The following is a 21251-nucleotide window of genomic DNA, read 5'->3' on the forward strand; positions in this document are numbered from 1 at the left end:
CTCCTCTTTTCCTGGCTGTGACATCCCATCACCAAGGGGTGATGGCAAGATCACTATGGCCCTAGCCAAACTTCTCTGCTCATCCTTTCAAGGCCCTTGTGCCTGTACCTTCCCCATGTCCGCCCATAGAAGCAGGATGGAAGGACAGTTTCTGAATTTGTCAGAGAGGAAGTTCAGAGGGCGAGTGTTTGCCCAATGCCTGCAATGTGCAGGGCACTGTGGGGACGCAGAGATGGTCCAGTGAATCTTTGTTGCCTAGATGCTCAAGTCCAGAATGGGCCGTAGAAGAGAAACAGAAGTGGCAGTGTCTCAAGGAAGGACATGCCCAGTGACAGGCGACTGTGGCAGACTGTTCAGAGGCAGCAGCTGTCATGAGAAGCTGGGGCATCAGGGAAGAGAGATGGCATCCCTCTTGAAGGGCCTTTAAGGATGAACACGGTTCATATGTACAACATCCACAGAACTTTGGCTCCCAGGGTAGAAAATCACAGCTCTCAGAGCTGTAGGAAGTAGGAGCAGGAGGAAAGTTAAAATGGGGTGCTGAGAGGGTGAGGATGTACAGAGCAGTCTGAGTCTTGTAGTCAAAGACTGGCTCCTGTGATAGAGAATGTGAAGTGCACCTGACACTGCAATCATGGTTTGTGGGTTTCCCCCTCCATTCTCACAGATCAGTGAGTGGAGAGTGAAGATCAGGGAAATGCTGTTACTCATCCAAGGATGCCCAGGTGGATTTAAACCCATATTCTGATTCCAAAGCATCTGGTCTTAACCAACCATGTTGTCATGTGAGCATCGTGCTCAGGGCCACACTTGAGTTCTGTTCTTGCCAGGTACCCGTGTGTCAACTGAAGCATCCTTGCAGCGCCTGCCTGCTTTCTCTGTCTCTCCTCATTGGCCCCACATAGTCCATATTGTGAGGCCTGCTTTTGGTCATACATTGAGGAAAGAGGATGAGTATGATGATAATGATGATATTATCCATCAATCAATCACCAACCAACCAACTCCTGTAGAATGGGATATAAATTTAGAGCCTAGTTGTGGGGTCTGATAGCTGCTTGTATGGGGCACAAACCTGAAAGCCTGTAGGCACAGCCAGCTATTGATAAGAGATGCCAGTACCTGTGGTGACTGTGGTGCCCTGGGGACAATGCCATTCATGGTGAGGCTGAGTGGGGTTGAGATGAAAAGAAACCAAAAGGAGAGGAATATGAGCCTATCTCTCACCATAGGGCCTGTACATTCCACCAACTACTGACTTTTCTAGATTATTGGGTGCCAGAATCTCCAAGGGGGTAGGCTTTTTCCTGGGGCTGAATAAGGTCAGGCCCAATGGGCTAAGGTACTTGGCTGTGCAGAGCCAATTGGCCTCCTATGTCACACTTTTCAAAGTCTGAGCTTCAGGACTTGAGAGTGGATGATGCTGAGAACATACAGAGATGAGGGACCCAGTAGCTAGGGCCTACCCTCTTTTAGTCTCTGTTCCCATTAGGCAGCCTGCTCTGCCGAACTATCCTCAGTTGGCCTGATGGGGAAGAGCCTATTTTTAACAACGTGGTAGAAGGAATGGGTAGACAGGGGCTTTCTAGAGCAGAAGGGCTCAGTTAGCATCTATGGTCACCCCAAGCCTATGCTGCTAGGCTCCACCCCTTTATCTTCACAAGAACTGTCCCCTTGACTTTAGCCCACGTGATCAACTTATGCCCTGGCTCAAGAACCTGTGACAGCAGTTGGAAGCCCTTTCAGGGTTGATTTGTACTGATGCCATTTTCAAGAACCTGCGAGAGGAGAGGTGAACATTGAGTGGCCTCTGTGTCAGGTCAAGGAGAGATCCCAGAGGTCAAGTGTCATTGCCTTTGGGACTTCAAAGGCAGGGGAACTTGCCAGAAATCCTGAGTCTCATACCTACTGGTTCCTGTGACCTTGCCTCAGAGATGACAGTGAGGCCTTCATGGGCAATCCAGGGTGGCCGTGCTGGGCCACCTCCATGCTGTCTTCTGACCTCTGTGCCCACAGGTATCAGCACACAGTCCGTGTCTGTGGCCTCCAGAAGGATCTCAGCAACCTCCCTTATGGAGACCTGACTGAGGTGAGCAGAACTGGGACCCAAGCTCACCCCAGCTGCCACATTGCCTGCTTGCTTAACCACTCCTGGCCCATATGTGAATTCCTTGAAGTCTGAAAGACCAGGAGAAAGCAGGCCACATGCAGATGCTACCCATCTTCAATTCTCCATCTGGCTCTACTCTAGTGAACATTACAATGGCTGTCCACCCAACCCTTTGGCATTTGGTTCGGTGTGAACACATCCAGGGACCACAGCCAGTCTTCTTATTGTCCCAGAAGAGGTTCTGGGGGGAAAAAGGCTTCCACACTTCAAGGGCAATCTTTGCTCTCTAGAGCTGGGGTACAGGATGCTACATGAAGCTGAGTCTCAGGACCCTTTCTTACCTCAGCACAGGAGTGTGGAGTCATCTCCAAACCTTGCCCTCAAGTGCGTGTTCCTGTGTCCTGGCTGAGCATGCTCACGTAGGTGGCCTAGGAGAGTCCTTGTGACATCCTCCTCTCTCCCCAGACTGTGTGGGCCCCATGTACAGCCTTCTCCACTTCCCCAAGAAGCTTGAGAGAAGCTCAGAAAGCCAAATTCTCTGAAGAAATGATCATTTCCAAGCACACGCTATTTCTCTACTAGTGCCCTCAGTTTGCCTGTCAGGGGAGCAGCCAGCCTTCCTGGTCATCAGCCCTGGCCTTCCTTCCATCTGTGCCTCTACCTCCCCTTACCTGCCTGCTAAATTGTTTACCTACCTCCCAGTTTCTTCATCTCTTCTCACCCTCTATGCTCCACCCCAAGCTCCCCTCTTTGGGGAGAACTTTCCCAAGCCCACAGTGGGAGCAATTTACCTCACAGTACTCCAGTATGTACTTCTGGATTGGCACTCAGTGAATTCTTCTTGGTGCTGTTTCTGTGTTCCAACCCCCTGCCACAGTGTGACCTCCAAATCAATGCCTAGGTAGGGTGCCTTGCATATCCATTCTCATTTTCTCTGCCCCAAGCACCCAGTGAACATCTGAGCAGCTGACCATGGTGAGTTCACCTTGGGCTCCATAGGAGAGAATCCTCCTATTGATAAGGATTTACTGAGCATCTATTGTGTGCCCTTCCTGGTGCTGGGCTTAGGCATGTGACAGTGAGCAGGCAGGGGAGTGTGCCTTGTCTCTTCACAGAGCGGCTACCTGCTGAAGGAGAACTGGCCTTGTCCAGCAGCTCCCAGCCGTCTCCTGTTCACTCATCTCTCAGAGCTTCTGTGCAAACAATTTCCTTTGGTGTTACTGGTCAAGATATAGTCCTTTTCTATAGCTAGGATGGGGTGTTATGAGGCAGGCACCCCACACTCAGTGTTAGGGAGAGCTGCTCCCTTTGGGGCACTGGGCACTGAGCTTTCTGGGAAGGTACTGGAAGGGGAGCTTTTCCACTCCCCTGTGTGCTTGGATGAGGATATGCTCGTGTGTGTCTTTGTCCTGAATCTTGAGAAGCTTCAGGAACTTGTGTTTTTTAAGAACTGCAGAGTGGCATGTGGCCATTATTCCTGACAGTGCCATTATTCCTGTCCACAGATCGGGGAGCGGGGTCTCAACCTCTCTGGGGGGCAGAGGCAGAGGATCAGCCTGGCCCGTGCTGTCTACTCCGACCGTCAGCTCTACCTGCTGGATGATCCCCTGTCAGCTGTGGATGCCCACGTGGGGAAGCATGTCTTTGAGGAGTGCATTAAGAAGACACTCAAGGGGAAGACGGTTGTCCTTGTGACCCATCAGCTGCAGGTGACTGGGGCCTGCAGGACCCATGGGGTCTAGGGATGGGGTGTTCTGTTTAAGCCTGGCTTTCCTCTCCAGCCTGCCCTCACCTGAATAAGGTGCAGAGGCCACAGAGGATGTGGGAGACATTGAGAAGACCCCACAACCCTCTTGGCACCCAGACATGGAGGCCTGCTCCTCTCTTTGTGTGACCCCCATGGCTCTGCTTTTAGGTGCACTGAGGCCATTGCCTTTGGGTTTATTGAGGACAAGACCTTTTCTTCACCAGGGGGTTGCTTGTCCAGGAGCAACTGACTGTGGCCTGTGGGTGGACATGAGGCATTCCTGAGCGCTGGGCCATTGTGGTGAGAAGGTGGGGAGATAGATGAAGAATCAATGTACACCCCACCCTTCCTCCAACAAGGGCGGAGGCCAGGGGCAGCTTGACTGGGAGTGAAGGGGGATGGTGGACCTTTGAATAAAGTGTTCCTATGTTCCAATCTTCATCTCCAGGGGAAAGGGGCTGGAGGTCAGGATTTAGGGCTAAGACTGATGTTTAGGGGGGGCTTCCCTTTGCCTGGCACCTGCTCTCTGTGGGGAGAGTAGTCTCTTTCAGTCTTAGAAACAGGAATTTTGCTGTGCTGAGTTACTTTGAGAATTTGATAGGATGGGGACAGTCCTTGCTGTATCCATCCTATATGAGGGTCCCACATGTCTGGTGGGAATTAAGGACCTTTCTTCACATGTTATCTTCCTCTTTTCTTCTCAGGGTGAGTGTCTAGAGATGTACAGCATACGTGTGTAGAAGGCTCTCCAGCAGGAGAGATAGCATGGGGGAGTGGCCTGCACTAGGAGCTGGCCCATGGCGGGGTGGGGGTGGGAGCCCAGTCCCCTCCCTCCTGCAGGAACATGTTGTACAAAGACCTTGGTCTAAGGAAGGGATAGGTGTCAGAGGAGTGGTGGGATATCAGGAGATGTCACAGAACCAGTATTTGAAGATATTCTGAGGGGCACCCAGGAGAGGGTGGAGGTTCTCAAAGACCCAGGAAATGATGGCTTTCCCATAACAGTGACCTTTGCCCAAGGCTAGAATTCTGGCCCGAGGAGATGCTCCCAGCAGTCTAAATTTTGCCTGTGTGTGGGCTGCCAGGTTTCCTGGGAGTAAGATCACCCCCCCCCCCAATCCCCGCCAAACAGAAGCAATACACAAGACTGGGTCAGGGTGAAAGGGGGGGTGGGTTTCTTTATGGTCTCCCATATGGTGGCTGGCAACAGGCTCTGGCCCAGCCAAGGTGCTAAACATGCTAACCACAGCACTGGCCCACAAATGTTTTAATGTTTGCTCTCTGGAGATAAACCGTATAAGACAGCTGTTCTGAGGGATACTGGGACTCTGGAGGAGGATTCCTCATGTTTGACAAATGGAGGTCAGAGCCATTCCCCCAGGAATCCTTATATGAGAGAAAACCATAGCATCAGCCCTAGTCCATGTTTGAAACTAACTAGCAGTGTGACCCTAGGCAAGTAAGTGCTCACTGCATTTCCCCTAGCCTAGATCTTTGGAATGTGTTTCCCCAAGGTCATATTTTAGCTCAGCCTTTCACATACAGCACTGGGAAATGCTAATGGCCACCAGGTGGTGCCAGAATCCTGGCCCAGCCATCCCTGTCCATAGTCTGGGAGGAGGGGAAAGAGCCTCAGAACGGAAGCCCAGGGCCTTTTCCAGAACGTGTCTTCCTCTTTTATTCCAGAGGCTCCTGAGTGGCTGGGCTGGACAATCACTCTTCCATTTACTTGAGGAAATAAATTAAATGAGGCTAGTCACTGCTGAAAACTAACTTAGGTTTGATTCCTGAGAGGATGCCCAATAGCTGGAGTGCACTGGGGCCTCTGGTCTAGGAGAAGGCTTCTCCAGAAGCTTTTACTAAAATGTATGCCCTGGCTCAGGGAGAAAAGCGTGTTGGACAGTAACGGTTTTGATGGTGGAAAATCAGCTGGTAATGAACCTGCCTGCCTTCTTGAAATACTGGACTGGGGCAGGTTGAAAGACACAGATGAGATCAAACTTTGAAAAAGGTATAAAACACTGTGCAAAGGGGGTGCCTTCTGGGAAAAAGATTTTGGCAAAAAAATATCTCAAGTGGACATTAAGAGCCAGACTGTTCCTGATTGGGCTATCTGGAGAAACGGATAGACACTGGACTGACTGAGGTAGGCATAGAGGCCAGAGCTGTCCAGGCAGTCAGAGCTGCTATAATTTGACCTTTTGGGCAACTCATCTCCACCCCCACAAGTGTATCATGATCAGATACAGTCACCTCTTTCAGGCTTCAAGTCAAGAGCATCCAAGGTTGATTTGATCCTGATTGGGCCCTGCATCCCCTATGACAAAGGCTTCTTTATGTTTAACCATCTTCACCTCACAGAATCTTGTCCTATATTAAGAGGGGGCTTCTTCCCCTTGGATGGCTTCATCTTACAGAAAGAGCTTTGTCTTCCAAAAGGAAGCCTTTCTTAGTAGAGCTTTGATAATAGGAGTGATGTGGAAATGAAGGGAGTTCAAATTAGAAAAGCAGAGGTGCCTTGGGCAAGATGGGGTATATTTATATTGTTGTAGCCATATTTCTTACTACTACTACTACTGCTACTGTTACTACTAGTAGTACTAGTACTGTATTGGGGCTTGATCTCAGGGCATTTTACTCTCTTTTGGCTTTTTTGTTTAAAGGTGGCACTCTACCACTTGAGCTACACTTCCATTTCTGGACTTTTGTTGGTTAATAGGAGGCAAGAGTCTCATGGACTGCCTGGGATGGCTTTAAAACCTCAATTCTCAGAGCTCAGCTTCCTGAGTAGCTAGGATTACAGGCATGAGACACTGGTATCTGGTGGGAGCCCCCCCCCCCCCAAGTTGTCTCATACCATTAAGGCTAATTGATATACACTTACACCTGGGAGTGTAGCCTGTGTATATGGTCTGTTTCCCTTGGGTTCAGTGGGGATGGACAAGACTTGTAATGAAGTAATGGAGGAAGACCATGGCTGAGGTCATCTTTCTTCACTCTGCTACATCTCGGGTACAGTGAATGTGAATTTCATTTTCCAAACCTCCACTAATAATCAAGTTAGAAGGGAGGATCATTTAGGGAACAGAAAGGCATTGTGCTTCATTGACAGGTGAAGACTGACTTTTGTGTCTATTAGCTCTCAACTGGTGTTCTTGTGGGTGAGGAGAAGGATCTGGCAATGTTTGGGAGACAGTGTTGCTTGTCACATCTGGGAAAACATGCTCCTGGCTTTCTACCAGTTAGTAGACACCAGAGAGACTATTACATAGCCTTCAATGCACAGGACAGTCACTCATGAGAAGGAATTATTTGGCCACTAATGTCAACAGTGTCAAGATGGAGAACCCTGTTCTGGGTGAGCCCAGGACACTGTGGTGCGAATCTGGCTTTGGGCATGGTTCTCGCTAACAAAGAAGTTCAGAGTATGTTATTTACTCTCTCTATAGTTCTTAGAGTACTGTGATGAAGTCATTTTGTTAGAAGATGGAGAGATCTGTGAGAAGGGGACCCACAAGGAGTTGATGGAGGAGAGAGGGAATTATGCGAAACTGATTTACAACCTCCGAGGGTTGCAGTTCCAGGTAACAGCTTCGCTACCTTGGCAGGGGTAGAATAGGGATGGGATGGAGGTGGGGGGTGGTGGTGATGGGAGCCTTTCCTTGTAATTTCTTGGGAAAAATGATGGCATTTTGTTTTCAGAAGGAATTTTAAGCTCTTTTATTTTTGGTGCCAGTACTGAGACTGAACTCACCCAGGCTTGGGTGCTGCCCCTGAGATTTTCCACTCAAGGCTGGTATTCTACTGCTTGAGCCACAGTTATACTTTTTGCTGGTTAATTTTGCTTGTTAATTGGAAGTAAGAGTCAAACCATGACCCTCAGACCTCAGCCTCTTGAGTAGTTAGGAATACAGATGTGAGCCATTGACATTTAGCTTTATGAATTTCACTTTATCTCCAGGATCCTGAGCACATTTACAACACAGCCATGGTAGAAGCCCGGAAGGAGAGCTCTGCCCGGAAAGATGAAGATGCTGGTATAGTCAGACTAATAATCCCACTCTGCCTACTGCCCTTGATCATGAATGGACATAGACTTCTATTTCTCATCTTAGTTTCAGCTCCAGGAGATGAGAAAGTTGATGGAAAAGAACATGAAACTGAATCAGAGCTTGCAGACATGAAAGGTATTTACAATGCTTTCCATTGGTCATAGAACCATAGAGATACGATGGGCAGCTAGGGGTGGGAAAGAAGTATGAGCACAGTGACTGTCATTCTGGGAAGCTAAAGTTGGCTGGTAGCATGACCCTGTAATGGTGAATCTTCATTGTTGATTCAATTGGATTAAGAGAGGCCTATGTCAGGAAAGCACACTTGCGAGCATATATGAAGGGTTTTCAGAAAGGGTTGACCAAGGAGGAAGCCCTACCCCTGGATGTGGGCAGCACTGCTTCATAGACTGGGGGCCCAGAGGTGAAAGAGGAGGAAGCTTGCTAGTGTGGGCATGCTCCTTCTCCCTGCTTCCTGGATGCAGTGAGGTGAGCTGCTCTGCTATGCAACTTATGGACTGAAACCGAGCTGAAGAGCATCCTTCTCCCTTGAGTTGTTCTCACAGGTATTATTAACCCCAACATTAACAGGTCTGTCAGAGCCTCAGTCTAATTTTTAGCTCCATCATGGACTAGTTTTGTGACCTTGAGCAAGTTGCCTCACCAATCAGAACCTTAGTTTCTCAATCATAAAATGAAGACATGACAGAGCAACCTCCTGGATCCCTGCACACTACAGGGCCTGTCCTCAGGGATCTTCAGTAGTTATTAGCTGGGAAGCTCAAAGCAACACATGGGAACTAAGCAGAGAAGAAAACAAGCACAAGAAGTGTGGAAAGGAAGGGATCCAGGTGAAAGAAGGTGATGAATTCTTTCAACAACTTAGTTCTCAATATTGTACTAGTGCTGGGCACTAAACTAGGCCAGGGTAAAATGCCTGTGTCTGCAGGATCTTGGCATCTAGATGGTGTCCTGTGCAAATGGAAAGCTGTGGGAAACTGTGGTAAGAGGGGAATGAGATGGGAGTAATAAGCCAGTCATAGGGGCTTCACTGTATAGGAATTTTCCAAGGACAGTGTGGTGTGAAGAGAGGAGAGGGTGGGGGGCTCCAGGTTGAAAGCACAGGAATTTCCAGAAAGGCAAGGAGTTGAGATGAGCCTGGTGAGGGCCAATATGCTGAGGTCACCTCTCTTCCTCTCTCAGCCTGCTGCCTTCCATCCCTCTGTCTATTCCCATCCCTAAGGACTGACTCTACCTTTTGATAGGCTAGATACTGATAGGATGTGGTCACATTTTATCAAAATACTCATACAAAGTGAGGTTTTTTTGTTTGTATTTAGACTTCTGATCCCCATTAATGAGTAGTTGGAAAAAATCCTCAAAACTTAATACATTCTGGTCACACGTGGTTTCAAATATATATAATCCAGTGCTCAGGAAGCTGAGGCAGTACGATAGAAACTTTGAAGCAAGCCTGGGCTACATAGTAAGACCCTATCTCAAAATCCAAGATAAAGAGAAGAAAAAAATCTCAGTACAGTTCATCAAATTTAAAATGTCATGTATTCTTTTTGACTCAGTAATTTCATGTAACACTTAGGGAAAAATATCTTTCTACCAATTAAATGATATCACCTACCTTGGAATGGAAAGAACATCCAGATTTGGGGAATGTTAAAATATGAAGGGAAAAACGTCCTTGAATTGATTAAATTTGGCACCACTCATTTGCTGTGACATATGCCTGCACGTTTGGAGAGACAAACTTATTTTTACTACTCCGAAGTCTTCCTGGACTGAATGGAAGTACTCGAGCTCTGAAACATGCCTGGGAAAACTTTTCCCTTCCCTTTGACACAGCCACAAAAAGTCCATGCAGCAGTGGGTCCAGTAGGACATCCCGGACTTCCTTCTGGCATGCACTCTGGGAAGACGGGAACAGTTCCCCAACTCATGCTGGAGAAGACCATGTGGGTGCCCTTGTTACCGTAGGGCATGTACTTGGACTCCCAGCTGCCACCTCTGTACCCCTTGGCCTGGGGCTTTCTCTAGTAGACACAGGTCAAAATGGGAAACTCCCCAAATATTAGCCTTCCCCAGTGGCCAAGAGGAGCTGAGATAGGAAAATCATCCCTTAACATGCATGGGAAGAAGCTCTCAGGCTAGGTCTCCACAGACTGAGAGAATCAGCTGGGCTCCAGTTGTACACTGGGCTTGCTGGTTTAGTGATAGTCCTCTTCCTGTTGCTTTCCCTCCTCTACTTCCCAATCAACTATAGTTATCCCTCAGCCTCAGGGGTTTGGTCCCAGAACTCCCTGGGGATTTTTAGTTCCTCCGGTGCTCAGGACTTTCACTTTTATGAAGTGGTGTAGTATTTTCTATCACTGATGCACACCTACTTGTATACTTTCTGTCATCTCTATTTGATTTCTTTTTTAAATATAGATTCCTTTAATTTTTTATTAAAATTTTATTATTTTTAAGTAGTTACACAAAGAAGTCTCAATTCAACATGTTTGTGAGTACAATGCATCTTGATTTAGTGTCTCCCCATCTCTCCTAACCCTACCCATACCCTCAATTTACCTGGCTCCATTTTCACATATGAACTAACAAGAAAAAAGTCTGTATGTTTATATAGAGGCCATGCTTTGCAAATGTTTTCAATCCAAGATTGGCTGAGTCTGCAGATGAATAACCTATGAACACTAAGTAGTCTTCTTCTGAGAGAGAGATTAAGATGGCTCGTCCATCTCTATGGCCAAGCACATAGTAGGAGCTTAATAAATACTTCTCAGAAGACTGGAAGCTGCCTCCTCAGGGTATAATAAGAATCAAATCAAATCAGATAGTTTAAGCCTGGAAGGTTGAAAGCCCTGGGCAAGTGGAAGGAGGTGAGGAGAGGTGTGTAGAGGGGGGTATTGGGGGCACCTTGTCCACAGGGCCGTGGGCTTATGTTGGTCTCCACAGCTCCTGAGCACCAGCTCATCCAGTCTGAGTCCCCCCAGGAAGGAATCGTGACCTGGAGGACATATCACGCATACATTAAGGCTTCTGGAGGTTTAGTATAAACCATCAAGTTTCTTGGTTTGCTTTGCATTAGAAAATCTGTTCTTAACCTGTTGGGTTCACATTTTTATGATTGCTTTAACAATTACTCTCTTTTTCTAGTGCTGTTTATCAGAGCTTTGTTTTTCCCCCTTTAAAAACTCAAGTGGGATAATACAGCCTTTTAAATGGGATCATTCTTTAATCTCCATTAAAGCCTCCTGGCTTGGTTTTATTGGAGCTGAGTGGGCCGTGATAGCTCCTCCACATGGCTCACACTCTGATGGCTAAGTACAGCAGTTGCCAGCTCAGCCCTGTCCTCCATACGAGGTGCCTGTCTCTCTCCAACAAGACGGGATTTTTACTGGTTTGGTTTTTTTTTTAGAGAATATGGAGCCACCTCTGTTGAAGTGTCCATTGGAGAGCTTTTCTGCTATGTCAGACAATGTGAACCCATTTTCTAAGCAGGTGGAATACATGTCCTTATTAGGGCACAGGGGGCCAACATCCAGCCGGCTTTAGTTAGCTGTGATGTCTGTTCCTAGGGTGGAAGCCCCTTTCCTGTAGGCTTTGGGGTTCTCAGACTCCAAGGGTTGAACTCTGGGAGGTAGTCTGAGCCATCCCCAGGCATCCGTAACCACCATGGACCTTCCCTTTCCGCTTGCAGGGTATCTCCTCTCTTTCGTTGTGGTGTCCCTCTTCTTCCTGATGATGGGCAGCTCTGCCTTCAGTGCCTGGTGGCTGGGTCTTTGGTTAGACAAGGGCTCACAGGTGAGTTGCCCTTTAGCAATACTAAGTCTCTATGTCAGAGCACAGAGGAATGGAGGCCTGGTTGTGTCCGGCAGTATGTGATGAGCTCATTGTCTCCCTTTGATTCTTCTCATGAAGAGGAGGTCAATCACTTATGCTGCATGATTTAAATGTCTCTGGCCCCCTGCACTTTTTGTTTTCTCTGAAGCAGGGCATCTGGATGCTCACCTGCCATCCACAGATTTCCCCCCCACCACATACTGGGGTTTGAACTCAGGGCCTCATGCTCACTCGGTTTGCTCACTCCACTGGTGTTCTACCACTTGAGACATGCCTCCAGCCCAGCATTTTGCTGCCTGGCTGGCTTTGAATTGAGATCTTCCAGGTCTTAGCCTCCTGAATAGCTAGGATTACAGATGTGAGACATTGCTGCCTGACTCCATCTACATATCTTAAATCATCAGCTAAAAAAAACAATGCAGTGAAGTGCAGCACAAGGGGGTCAGCAAGTACAGGGCATTTAGCTCTGCAGCCTCAGTCCTGTTTGTCCCCATCAGGGGCAGAATAGGGCTGGGAAAGCCTAACTCAGATTGGTTTCTTTCTTCCTGTCATTTGTCATGAACATTGGCAAATGCCTGAAGGTTCTACACTGTTTAATCTCCCAGATCACCACCCCTGAAGGAATGGGACATGGAAAACGCAGCCCCTGTCCATGAAAATGTACAGATCCACTGGGACCATTCCTTTTACCTCCCAAGGCTTCCACCTCAGCCAGAGCCCTCAGGGCAGGACTGATGAGTTTACTTCCCCGGAGCTTGCTGTAATCTCTCCCAGCTGCTGGCCAATGATTTCAAAGCTTTTTCTGGAGCCCTGAGGGAATGCTGTGGGGGTTCCTGCCCATTCTCCAAGAATACATTTTGGTACAATTTTGTTGCTATGACAACCAAACTGAGGATATATAAAGGAGGCTTGGGGAAGGGAGAGGCTGCTGGGCGCAGCTTTCTGAGGTCATTCCCCAAGGAAGAGGCTACTACGTGGCATGTTCTGAGTAGTTGTCTCTGGATTCTCATTCAGTCTGAAGAACCCTCTTCTTGGAAAATTCCAGTAGGGGGCTTCTCCAGCAAGCCACTGAATATGCTGTAATGGTGGCAGAGCCACATCTTTGTCTCCATTGCCTGACACAGTGGGTGCCACCTACACTCCAGGGAAGGGTCTTTGAGGAGCTGAGCCTTTTTTCTGTGAACCCTCCGGGGTGGATTTGCCTTTGCAAATGCTAATCTATCTGCCACCTCTGGTTTATATTTCCTCTATTACTGTAATCAGCAGAATGGCATTTAGAAGAAAGATGTTTGTTTACTCCCCAAAGGCCCACTTGACTTTTAGCACACAGCCTTGAGAAAAATGAAACTGCCATTTTTCTCAGAAGGAAGAAAGATGGTCTCTCCCCAGAAATGCCAGCAAAGTTGTGACTTCTCCCTGGGCATGATGAAGCCACAACGTCTTCAAAACATTCAAAAATCCTCTGTATTCACTAGATTCTCTCTTCCCAACCAGGGACCCCAGGGTACTGTGTACCAGCACCCTCACAGTTGGCCCCTGGAAAGGACAGGGAGGAGCTATAGAGCTGGCCCATCCTGCAGAAAAGCCCATCCATCCATCCTCCCCCATCTCACTGAGGGATGGATGCTGCAGGACACTGGTCCCTAATATCCTGTCTTGCATAAGGGTGGCTCAGCCAGTCTCTTGGAGTTCAGATTCCCTGTGTGCTTCTTGATTTTCTACACTCAGCATCACTACTTTTCTCCTGAGGCGCAGGTGGCTTCTGGAATAGCTGCCCCATACTTGTTTGTTTTTATTTTCCCCATTGACTATTCTGTGCTTCTAAATCAGGTTTCCCTGGAAAGGAATTATGCAAAGTTCAGAGGATCTCCGAGGGAGCTGGTTTGATGTTTATCAACCTGACTGATCCTTTACAAACATGCACGTGTTCTTAGTTCCTATTCTTTGGAATATTCTCTTTCTTCAGACAGTTTCTCCTGATGTCAGATCCTAAGACTTATCTTGTTTTACTCCAAAGATCATGTGTGGGCCCCATGGCAATAGGAGCACATGTGAGGTTGGTGCGATCATGGCAGGCACGGGGCATCACATGTACCAGCGAGTGTATGCAGCAAGCATGGTATCTGTGGTGGTGTTTGGCATCATCAAGGGTATCACCTTCACCAAGACGGCTCTGAAGGCATCCTCCTCACTGCATGACAGAGTGTTCCACAAGGTAACTCTAGGGGGCGCTGCAGGCTCATCTCATTGTCCAATCAGCAGGGCTTCTGGTGCCAGACACTGTGCTGGGCCTTGGGGACAAAAGAGTGTCTTGGAATCTCTCAGATGGAAAGGACAATTGTGGGGAATGGCAAGGCTACAATTATGGAGCCTTAGGCTAGTCTAGGGATGCTGCCATGAAACAAAGATGTGCAGGCCAAGAAAGAAAGGATCTTTGCTCTAAGGGGCCTGATGAGGCAGGCTGCTCAGAAGTACTTGTGGCCCCAACTGCCTTCCATTGCTATAGCTATCAGCCATTGGCTTCCAGGGCCCTCATCAAAGTGTACAAAGAGCTTCACTCTTTGGGGGTTCAGAGAAAAAGTAGAACTTAGGTTTCATTGCCTTGGAATACAGGAGCAACCCCTTCCCTTTACCTCAGGTTACCTCCTAGATCTGGAAAGGAAGCCTGACCTGCAGGAAATCCCCTTCAGAGACAATCTCCCCCATGAGCCTACAAGAGTTGAGGAGACTCCAGGCTCAATTCCTTCCCTTCCCTTCCCTTGCTCCCTTCCTCCCTCTCCCTTTTTTTTCTTTTCTTCTTTTCTTTCTGCCAGTACTGGGGTTTTAATTGAGGGCCAGGGTGCTGTCCCTTATGTTTTTCACTCAAAGGTGGTGTTCTACCACTTGAGCCTCAGCTCCAATTCTGACTTTTTGGTGATTAATTGGGCATAAAAGTCTCATGGACTTTCTCCTACCTGGACTGGTTTCAAACCATACCCTTTATGTCTCAGTTTCCAGAGTAGCTAGGATTACAGGCATGAACCACCAGTACTTGGCTATCCTGTCTCTTTAGATTGCCTGGTGCACTGGGCTATGTTATATTCTTGAAAACATAGGCAAGACTGTTGAGGCTTACTAAACACATAGCTGGCCTCCATTTGACTCTTTGCTTTCATCCACAGATCTTAAAGAGCCCAATGAGCTTCTTTGACACCACACCTACTGGCAGGCTAATGAACCGCTTTTCCAAAGATATGGACGAGCTGGATGTCAGGCTGCCGTTTCACGCGGAGAACTTTCTGCAGCAGTTTTTTATGGTGGTGTTTATTCTGGTGATATTGGCTGCTGTGTTTCCTGTTGTCCTTTTGGTCCTGGTTATCCTTGCTATAGTCTTCTCCCTTCTCTTACGGTAATCCTGTACACTGTTCTAAAAGGAGAAATTAACCACATATACATGCAGGCACATTCATGTGTGTGCACACTTACATGTGCACAGTTAATATGTATAATGGGCAGGAATCAGGTGATACTGAACACTTTTGCTGTAGAGCCTATTGATTTTTTTGTACATACTAAATTCTAGGCACTATGCTAAGAATAACCTGCATTTTTGCCCCAGAGAAACCCTGAGAGATGGATATTATTGAGAGGTGAAATCACTGGCCTCAGGCCACAGAACTAGTAACAGAGGTTGCTGACTTTCTGCTGGTTGTTTTTTCTTTTCTTTTGCACTGGAGCTTAAACTCAGAGCTTGTCCCTGAACTTGACCTCAGCTCTGTCTCTGAGCTTTTTGCTCAAAGTGAGTGCTCTACCATTTGAACTACAGCTCCACTTTGGCTTTTTGGTAGTTAACTGGAGAGGAGAGCCTCACAAACTTTCCTGCCCAGGTTGACTTCCAACTGCAATTGGCTTCACTGATATAGTCTTTTATTTTTTCTTCTTTATTGTCAAAGTGAAGTGCTGATATAGTCTTAATAGTCTTAATCATTGAGTTCTGCTATTCTTGTCCTGTTGAAGAAGGAGGAGCTTCCATTCTACATGACATTTAGTTGATGAAGCTAGAGAAAGCCTGCTTGATTGAGGGGGTCTTGCAAAGGCAGTTCACTCCCCTCTGGAGGAAGTAGGAGGGTTTCCTGCTTCCCAGGTTACCCAACTCTTACATCCCCTTCATACATGGCAGGAAGTGAGAGTTCTCAGCAGGTAGCATGGGGGCTTTAGGTAAAGGCAAAGGGTTACAAATCAGAGCTCCAGCTCTGCCACCCAGCTTGCTGGAGGGCATTGGGACAATAAGATAATGACTGCAGATCCTAATTTGTCATCACTAAGATATAAGCCTCACTGTTTCAGAGGGTATGGTGAGGGGATCAAACAGGACTAGATGATCCATTTTTTGAAAACTTGAATACCATGTTATGGAAACTCAAGAGCTAGGTGAGAGCTGACAGGACCAGATATAGGTAGCAGCAGTGGGAACAGAAGAGAGTGATAGGTTCCTGGCCATCTACAAGGTGGAGTCATAATTGGTGGGCGTTTGGCAGCTGGGGCAATGGGAGGAGCTGGGGATGTCTCCAGGTCTCAAGGTGGGAACCAAGGTACAGAGAGATACAGATGGTATGAGAGGATGATTTAAATAGGAGAATGGAGCCCGTTGATGATGGCAATATGGTAGGGATGCAGAGGGGTTGGAGAGCTGGGTTTGGTACCAGTAAGGCATCCGATGTAGCCATGGGAACAGTGCCTAGCTTGGGAGTCAGGAGAGCTGGGTTCTCATGGCAGTACTTGGGTGACTTTGAGGAAGGACATTTGGCTTCAGTTTTCAAACCCAACTTTATTGTAACTAACAAGAAAAATAATTTCTGAAAGACCTTTACAAAGAGAAGGCACATGGAGGATTACAGTGTGTCAGGCATTTGTTTGAATCTGGTTTTTTTTTTTTTAACGCTGTTCATTGATTTAGTGAAAGCTTTTATTTTTCTGCCCTGCACACTGGCTTTTTCCTATAAAGATAGGAAAAGCCAGATTTGGCTGTAACTGAATTATCCAAATCTTTCCAACTAATATACTTAAGCTCTGAGATAATAAGGTCTCTCTCTGTCTTCCCTCACTCTTTTGGGTTAGTTTTAGCCTAGAATCTGGAAGTGACATTAGATTGTCTTCTGGTAGCTAATGTGCCTGTTGAGACCACTGGACTCATGCTTATCAGGGATCCTGGGGCTTCCACATGGGAGGAGCCCATCTTGGGGGAATTTTGTTATGTTTTTATGCCAGTCCTGGGGCTTCAACTCAGGGTCTAGGTGATGTCTCTGAACTTTTTTTGTTTTCTTTTGCTCAAGGCTAGCACTTTACCACTTGAGCCACAGCTCCACTTCTGGCTTTTTTTTTGTGGCTAATTAGAGATAAGAGTCTCAGACTTTCCTGCCTGTCTGGCTTTGAACTGCAATAATCAGATTTCAGTTTTCTGAGTAGCTAGGATTATAGGTGTGATCCACTGATGCAAGGCTGAGGGGTTGGTTTTAAAGTCAGATCCTGGGGCTAATATGATATTTGCTCAAAATTACCTTTGAAAATAAAGGCCTTGCTGGCATTGGTGGCTCATGCCACCAATCAGGAGGCTGCGATCTGAGAATCTGTTCAAAACCTCTTATCTCAAATTAATCACGAAAAAGCAGAAGTGGAGCTGTGGCTCAAGTAGTAAAGTGATGATTTTGAGAGGGATAGAACCCAGGTCCTGAGTTCAAGCAGAAAGGGAAGGAAAGAGGGAAAGAAGGAAGGAGGGAAAGAAGGAAGGAAGGAAAGAAGGAAAGAAGGAAGGAAAGAAGGAAGAAAAGAAGGAAGGAAGGACTGGAGGGAAGGAAAAAGCAAAGAAGGAAGAAGGAAGGAAGGAAAAGAAGGAAAGAAGTAAGGAAGAAAAGAAAAGAAGGAAGGAATGATCTTTAGAAGGCTACAAGTTGACAAACAGGATTCCCTTTTGATTAGTATAAGTCTCTCTTTCCATGGTTGGGCAGCAAAAAGTATTAACACATACTCAGGAGCTGCTTTGTACAAGAGTTACTGATCTTCAAAGACTACAAATGCTACAGCATTTCTGTTATAAGCAACACCGGACGGAGTCTGAGAGCAGATTACCTGTGTCTACTTCTCAACCATAAGATGGGCAATCCATCCTGAGGAGGAGTGACACAGCCATACACTCCCCCTTAGATGACACCATCTTGGAGTTACCTATGGGGGAGTGGTCAGAGCTCTGTGTGGAGGGTGAATTTGCTGATATCTTACTCTAGTCCTCTTAACCCTCTGTGTCCCTTGCAGGATTTTCCACCGAGGAGTCCAGGAGCTGAAGCAGGTGGAGAACATCAGCCGGTCACCCTGGTTCTCCCACATCACCTCTTCCATGCAGGGCCTTGGGGTCATTCATGCCTACAACAAAACGGAGGACTGCATCAACAAGTGAGTCCCAGGCTGGTCTCTGCTCCAGGCTCTCCCTGACTCATGATGGCCCTGAGTGGGAGGTCTTGGCTTCTCTGGCTCTGAGTAGAGAGTTTGGGCTGCTGGGGTAGACCACAAGCTAAGGACTAGCAGGACTGGGTACAGCATGCTAAGACACTTGGCTCTATTCCCAGTATCTAGAGCCTTCGGGGATGCAAAATAGTAGAGAGTGCTCACTCAGTGATTGCATCAGTGACTTAATATGTTCTGTTTTTCACTACAAAAGAGAAAATTGTGCTCAATTCAGAAAAATAGGAGAGAATACAGAATGAAGAAAAATACTTACTCAGGCCTCAACTCTTAACACTGTTCATGTTTTCATACACATGTTGAATTCCTAAATCAATAATCTGGAATCTTACTGGGAGCTGGTAGCTCATACCTGTAATCCTAGTTACTTGAGAGACAGATCTGAGGATTGAGTTTCGAAGCCAGCTAGAGCAGGCAGGTTTCTGAGACTCTTTATCTCCAATTAATACTAAAAAGCCAGAAGTGGAGCTTGGGCTCAAGTGGTAGAACACTGATCTTTAAAAGTGAAAAAAACTAAAGGACAATGCCTAGGCCCTTAGTTCAAGCTCAGTACTGGAGTGGGTGAGTGTGCATATATGCACACATGCATACATGTACACACACACACACATAATCTGAAATCTGAATGACTCAAAAATCTAAAACTTTTTTACATGACGCCTAAGTGGACAACTACACATGATCTCATATGATGGGAGTCTAAACACATGAACAAATAATAATATACTGTATAAAAATCATCTACAGCATGTGTGGATATGGCATAGATGAGACATTATAGAACTTTGTGTTTAGACATGGACCTCATTCTCAAATGTCTCATTCTACATATGTAAAACTTCGACAGTCTGAAAATATATAAAATCTGAAACATTTGTGGTCTCAAGCAATCAGATAAGTCATGTTCAACCTATGTTTCTTTCCAACTTTTCCTGTTTTCTGGTTCATAAGACTTTCTTTTTTTTAAGGATTTATAATATTTTTTATTTTTGAAAATATTTACTTGTTATTTTAATTTTACTTTCATCTTTAATTGTACAAAGGAGTTGCCATTCAACAAAGTAGTATATGAATAAGATGAATCTCAATCAATATCATTTTACTTTAATCATTTTCCCCATCATCTCTTCCTTCAATTTTCTTAATTTTGTAGAATATGCATTGAATTTTATGACTGCATTCTTCTCCCCTCTTTATTTATTTTCCCCTCCTATCGACAACTCTCTTTTGAGTTTCCTGGTGAAGATTATTTATTTTTTATTTTTTTATTTTTGCCAGTCCTGGGGCTTGAACTCAGGGCCTGAGCACTGTCCCTGGCTTCTTTTTGCTCAAGGCTAGCACTCTACCACTTGAGCCATAGTGCCACTTCTGGCTTTTTCTATATATATGGTGCTGAGGAATCAAACTGGGGCTTCATGTATATGAGGCAAGCACTTTACCACTAGGCCATATTCCCAGCCCCTGATTTGCTTCTTTTAAAATAATTTTTTACATAATTTCCCTGGAAATGATGTAGTTTTTTCTGATGAGTAAAATTACATTGAAAAATTCTACATTAAAAAAATGGATCCAGTAGGGCACTTTTTAAAACAACTTGGCTATGGTAAATAGTGTAGTTATAATGAATGTCCTTACCGTATCATGACTTGTAATATTCTGGAAAAATGCTCAAGAGTATTATTGCTGGACTTCTATGTTTATTGCTGTACTTCTATGTTTAGCTTTTTGAGGAATGTCCAAACTTGCTTCCATAATGTTTATACTAGAAAACAGTAGTTTACACTAGTAAGCGACATGAGTTTACATTCCCACTAACAATGTAATGGGGCTGTTCACTGCCAACTTTCTGTTGATGTCTTCTTCTTGTACATCCAGGGATCTTAACACAAAAACTGTGTTACAATTTGTGTTTACAATCCAGTTACAGTCTGATGAGGGTCTCTGGAGCAAGGAAAGAGAACTCTCCAAATTCAGGCAGTCTCATTCCATTTGGGGCTTTTCCATCCCAAAGGATAATGAGAGAGAGGTGGAGAAAGAAATATAATGAACTCCTTGGGAAATTCATACTCATGGCTCAACTCCAGCCGTGAAAAGACACACATCATTTCTGTATGCTCACTGGCCAGACTTTAGAAACATAAACTCACCCAACTACATGAACACTGGAGAATAATGTAGTCCAGCTTTGTCTAAAGGAGAGAATGAAAATGGAGCTCGATGCACCTATGGCAAGTCTCTGCCACATCTACTTGCATTTCATTTCATTTTATTTTTGTTGTGATGGTACTGGGGCTTGAACCCTGGACCTTATGCTTTTGCTTGGCTTTTTCCCCACTCAAGGTTGGCACTCTACCACCTGAGCTATAGTTCCATGTCCAGTTTTTTGCTGGTTAACTAAAGATGAGTCTCATGGTTTTTGCTGCCCAGACTGTCTAAGGACCGCAATTTTAAGATCTCAGCCTCTTGAATAGCTAGGATTATAGGACCAGCCACCTGATAAATAGAGCAGTGCTGTTCTACTTTTTAAATGAGCTTGCATTAGTTATACAGAGGAGGGTTTCATCATTACATTTCTACACATGTTTACAGTATGTTCTGATCAATTGTGCTCACACTATCATTCTGCCTTTTGTGTTCTTTCTTTTTTGTTTCTTTTTCTTTTTTTTTTTCTGCCAGTCCTAGGCCTTGGACTCAGGGCCTGAGCACTGTCTCTGGCTTCTTTTTGCCCAAGGCTAGCACCCTGCCACTTGAGCCACAGTGTCACTTCTGGCCGTTTTCTATATATGTGGTGTTGGGGAATTGAACCCAGGGTTTCATGTATATGAGGCAAGCACTCTTGCCACTAGGCCATATTCCCAGCCCCTCTTTTCTGTTTCTTCCTTACTTAAAAAGCTAATCCAGCTGGACACCTGTGGCTTACACCTGTTAACCTATCTACTCACGAGGCTGAGATCTGAGGATTATGGTTTGAAGGGAGCTGGGGCAGAAA

At 46.1% G+C, this 21251-nt stretch overlaps 1 protein-coding gene across 3 annotated transcripts in view; it reads left to right on the forward strand.

The window, feature by feature from the left end:
* Window positions 1-21251, forward strand: part of Abcc12 (ATP binding cassette subfamily C member 12) — a 67767-nt gene that overhangs the window by 26113 nt on the left and 20403 nt on the right. Inside the window, exons 12-21 of one of the 3 annotated variants that reach the window (XM_048354826.1) lie at window positions 2017-2089; window positions 3616-3819; window positions 7307-7441; window positions 7819-7894; window positions 7973-8044; window positions 10880-10969; window positions 11625-11728; window positions 13785-13982; window positions 14929-15155; window positions 18056-18193. In XM_048354826.1, the coding sequence (XP_048210783.1) occupies window positions 2017-2089; window positions 3616-3819; window positions 7307-7441; window positions 7819-7894; window positions 7973-8044; window positions 10880-10969; window positions 11625-11728; window positions 13785-13982; window positions 14929-15155; window positions 18056-18193 (1317 nt within the window). Of the gene's footprint in view, window positions 1-2016; window positions 2090-3615; window positions 3820-7306; window positions 7442-7818; window positions 8045-10879; window positions 10970-11624; window positions 11729-13784; window positions 13983-14928; window positions 15156-18055; window positions 18194-21251 lie in introns of those variants that run through there. The other 2 variants (XM_048354824.1, XM_048354827.1) reach the window with 2 other exon arrangements.

This window comes from Perognathus longimembris, chromosome 10 (assembly GCF_023159225.1).
Source record: "Perognathus longimembris pacificus isolate PPM17 chromosome 10, ASM2315922v1, whole genome shotgun sequence".
In the NCBI taxonomy this organism is placed as follows: Eukaryota; Metazoa; Chordata; class Mammalia; order Rodentia; family Heteromyidae; genus Perognathus; species Perognathus longimembris.